Below are 4,953 nucleotides of genomic sequence, written 5' to 3' on the forward strand. Positions count from 1 at the left end.
CTAAACAGGCGTCACTATGCACACAGAATACAAACTCATGTGAATATTCGAAATCACTTTTGGACATATACTCGAATGCTCCATGATAAGCTTTCAAGGCTGATAAAATCTGGAGAAGTCATGCAACAATATGTTGTGCGGCAAATGACCATGCCACAGGTTTCCTTAGATGACCACTACAAAGGTAACCCACCCCTTGTTCGAGACTATGCCCTCGCAAATATTGGTGATATAACAAAAATAATACCAGGTGAGGGAGAACACTTGCAGATGACAAATTCATTAATTTTCAATTCAATTCATAAATCACCACATATGATGTTACAACATATATTTACATTCCGTGGACACTCGCCTTATAGCCTCAGTTACAACAGGAATAGTATGTCTGATGATACTGCAGGTGAGCTTATGGATAGGGTTGTGAATCTTTTGGAGAACTTTCCTCAGTGAGAAAATGTGTTTTTCATACAAAGTTATGATAAGTATTGTTTTCGGATGAGTGATTATGATGCAGTGGTGATGAATAACCCAAGCCAGATTCTAAAGGATCATAGTAATCTAAAATACAATTTTCCTTGAATGATTTCTTTCAGCCTATATATAACTCGTTGCATACTAACTTTTATTTTTTTTATTGTAGACTCCCTTTTACCCATAGCTGGTGACATCTAAGACTGTCTTCCCTGTGTATATGAATAGAATAGCATACATAATTATTTTAATGTTACTGGTATGATTATTCATGTATATATATATATATATATATATATATATATATATATATATATATATATATATATATATATATATATATATATATATATATATATATATATATATATATATATATATATATATATATATATATATATATATATATATATATATATATATATATATATATATATATATATATATATATATATATATATATATATATATATATATATATATATATATATATATATATATATATATATATATATATATATATATATATATATATATATATATATATATATATATATATATATATATATATATATATATATATATATATATATATATATATATATATATATATATATATATATATATATATATATATATATATATATATATATATATATATATATATATATATATATATATATATATATATATATATATATATATATATATATATATATATATATATATATATATATATATATATATATATATATATATATATATATATATATATATATATATATATATATATATATATATATATATATATATATATATATATATATATATATATATATATATATATATATATATATATATATATATATATATATATATATATATATATATATATATATATATATATATATGTATATATATATATATATATATATATATATATATATATATATATATACCTATATATAATCAGTAAGCTACAAACGTCCTTTAATATCCAATTCGCTCTACCTCGGAAATAATATATTTTCATATATGTTACCGAAGGGGAATTTTTTAGTTGATAATAAGTTCGTCGTCCCGTGGGCTCGAACCAGCGAAGGACAAGAACTCAGGACTACAGTGAACGCATTTAACACACGCGGACAAGAACTCAGGACTACAGTGAACGCATTTAACACACGCGGCCGCGTAGGTTAAATGCGTCCACTGTAGTCCTGAGTTCTTGTCCTTCGCTGGTTCGAGCCCACGGGACGACGAACTTATTATCAACTAAAAAATTCCCCTTCGATAACATATATGAAAATATATTATTTCGAGGTAGAGCGAATTGATATTAAAGGACGTTCGTAGCTTACTGATTGTATATGAATCACGGTGATGTGATAAAAAGTCATATACATGTATATTTATATATTGTAACACGCATATCAAGGGTACTCAGTCTTATTTCAAGGCAACAACAGACGACTGCCAATGTTGGTTGTTGGTAACTTTATATCACTTCTCCTTTACAGTGCTAGCCCTAGAAACAAATGAGTAAAAAAATCAGATGTCGCTATCCTTGTAGAAGATACTCACTCTGCCTCATATAGAAATGAAGTTCCCGCTAGCAGTAGCAAAGATCTGGAAGAGATCAGTAATTCATGTAGTCACTTGAGTATTAGGTTAAACTCCATCAAGATTAACTACTGCATTTTTGTTTTTATGATTAACATAATTATTCATTATGTTTGACAATATTTTCCATTTTCTTCATTTTTTCACAGCACTTCAGTAATATTTTATGAAATAATGCTATATCAAAACTAAGCAGCCTTGACAGGATTCCTATTATCGACAGAGATGATGAAGTGAATGCTACGGGTTTTAGATATTTTGTGCAACTGCTACTGAAATACTGTTTTCATGTCTGGATTTAAACATCTCCCTGGAATGGTGATTTCCTTATTTTTAAATAGTGGTAATTATGATATGAACCGTCACTAGAGAAGATCTGGCTTGACCATCTTCCATTTTAATGTAAGACTGAGTGACAGTTATGGCAGTATTGTACACACCAACACTCAGGAGTAATATCGTTTTGCAACCTTGACTTGGTTTACTCAAATTATATTCCATCTTAAATAGCTAAACCGCAATTATTATCTTCACAAAGGTGCTTTCAAGACTGAATCATTATAAATTGTATTCCACTTTCTAAAAACATGAAGCACAATAGAATTCAGATGCAACAGTGTTTTTCTTTACTCATAAGGATCTTTTATCATTGAGGTATTGTTGCGAGTTATTTGAGAATAATTTTTGTGGTCAAGGTTTCTTCAATCTTTCAAAATTAAGACAATATACTGTAGTGTCTGGTCCTAGACTTATTTCGTCCATGACTTGGTTTTTATCCTCATAATATTGGTTGTGATGTCCCGACAAGCCATTTAAGCTAAATACTTAGCTTACCTTAGTGGTGATAGAAAGTGTAACTTCATACTAGACATTTTTGAAATGACTGCCAGTGACAGATGGTCTCTCACCATTAAATTTTTTGACGAGTAGAATATTTCAGGGAATTTAGTTTTAAGGAAAAATGTGAGATACATTAATAAAAAATAAAAAACTTACTTGATGAAGAATAGTTTTAATATGCCATTGTTAAATTCGTGTATATTTCTTAGAGTACCAGAAACAGGAGGATGTATAATTATTCATATTCAAATTCGAGGTTTGGTCTTTCTTCACAACAAGACCTTATGACTACATCCGTAATGAGCATGATGAAATAAGGCTAAATATTATCAAAACAGAGTCAGCCTAGGTTATTACACAAACATAAAACCAACCATGGTAAGACAAAATGACTGGCAATTAAGAAACAGTTCTGTTAGTAATCAATAATATTACCAGTTGTAATTTATTCGTTGAGCACTTAGTGCCTGTTTTACATGTAATTTATCTTAGCACCAACACCACAGGCCCCCCTCTTCCATTCCCATATCTCATAAGAGATTGCCACTAAAGGTATTTCAGACCCAGTTCCTGAATCTTAGCATTAATGCAACAATATAAGGACATTCAGCAGGCTCAAGCAAAAAGGCTGTGATGTCCCCTCTGAAGAAATTATATTAAACCACTAAGGTCTAACAATAAATTGCCACCGAAGTATCAAACATTTCTTTCAGCAAAATCCCTCAACCAGAGGTACTTCATCAACTTTAATGTAACTGATTACAGATGCTAATCCTGACAGATATACTGCTCCTGCTACTGACTTGTGTACAAACAAATATTTTACTACTGTAGTTTGGATCATTTTACAGGTGTTTTTACACATTGCTTTAGATGAATCTAGCAAGCAATGCGCTGCATTCAGTATGGGTAAAGGTCTCTATCAATATCTATGTGTACCATTTGGCTTAAAATCCTGGCTTATCATTATTTTTACAAGGATGATGATCTTGCTTTTTAAAGTTTATATTTGGTTCTGTTCCTTGAATTATCTTTTCCAATTATCTTGATGAATACATACAGAAACCTAGATTGGGGAATTAATTTTAAAGTGAGATTAAAGAAGCGTGATTTTTTTAAGCCATAGTTGACTTGTCTGGGAAGCATACTGTAAGAAATAAGGCACCTCATATTTTGCAGGTTAATGAAAAGTGTATTCAAGATTTTCCTGTTCCACAATATAAGAAATATATACAACAATTCCTTGGTTCCTTAATGTACAAGATATTATGGAAGAGCATATTTATAGATATTCATCAGTGGCAACCCAATTAACTCAGTTACATAAGAAATATGTTCCTTTTGCATGGGAACATGATCAAGAGAATGCTTTTAATAAACAGAAGAAAACATTCAGAATCCAACTATTTTCAGTTATCAAAATGCTGACATATCCTTTATACTTTTTAAGCTTCCAGTAAGCTTTCAAGCTTACTGAACCCTGCAGAATCCAGGGTAGCCACCAGGCTCAGGAGCTTCTTAGAAAGTGCTCTAAAAGTCATATACCCATACATCACTCTCATTTCCCCCCATAAAGTCGTGAGACCCCGGGTGACCAATCCACCTGTTGTATTAAAATGGGTAAGAGCCCACTAATGAGGTCAGTTGTTTTCTACACTAGTTACCTCAGACTAACCTGGTTAAAATAGGCCACAGACAGTAAGAGACTAAAAAAAATCCATGTTATACCAACAAAGAAGCCACTACTAAGGGATTCAGAACCGATGAAACATGGTTTTTCAGCAACACCTTTTTATCAAAGCATTGGATAAAGGTGAAAGTTGGGAAGTGTATATTTTATAACCCTACCTAATTTTTGCAAGTGTTATCATGTACCTAAGTTCGATAGATTTAGATATTTATAGAGTAAAATGAAGTCGCTGATGCCAGAACTGAGAGATCACAGACAAGGATCCTTAAACCATTCGTGACATAAACATACGACGTCATGAGGCACCACCCATCCACCAGGTAGACAGT

At 30.5% G+C, this 4,953-nt stretch overlaps 1 protein-coding gene across 2 annotated transcripts in view; it reads left to right on the forward strand.

Moving 5' to 3' along the window:
* LOC136847475 (uncharacterized) overlaps positions 1-734 on the forward strand; it is a 41,695-nt gene extending 40,961 nt beyond the window's left edge. For both annotated transcript variants that reach the window (XM_067119210.1, XM_067119211.1), the window contains exon 6: positions 1-734. This exon is cut by the window's left edge and continues 675 nt beyond it. In XM_067119210.1, the coding sequence (XP_066975311.1) occupies positions 1-453 (453 nt within the window). In that variant the 3' untranslated portion in view covers positions 454-734.
* The last annotated feature ends 4,219 nt before the right edge of the window (positions 735-4,953 follow it).

This window comes from Macrobrachium rosenbergii, chromosome 16 (genome assembly GCF_040412425.1).
Source record: "Macrobrachium rosenbergii isolate ZJJX-2024 chromosome 16, ASM4041242v1, whole genome shotgun sequence".
NCBI classification, from domain to species: Eukaryota; Metazoa; Arthropoda; class Malacostraca; order Decapoda; family Palaemonidae; genus Macrobrachium; species Macrobrachium rosenbergii.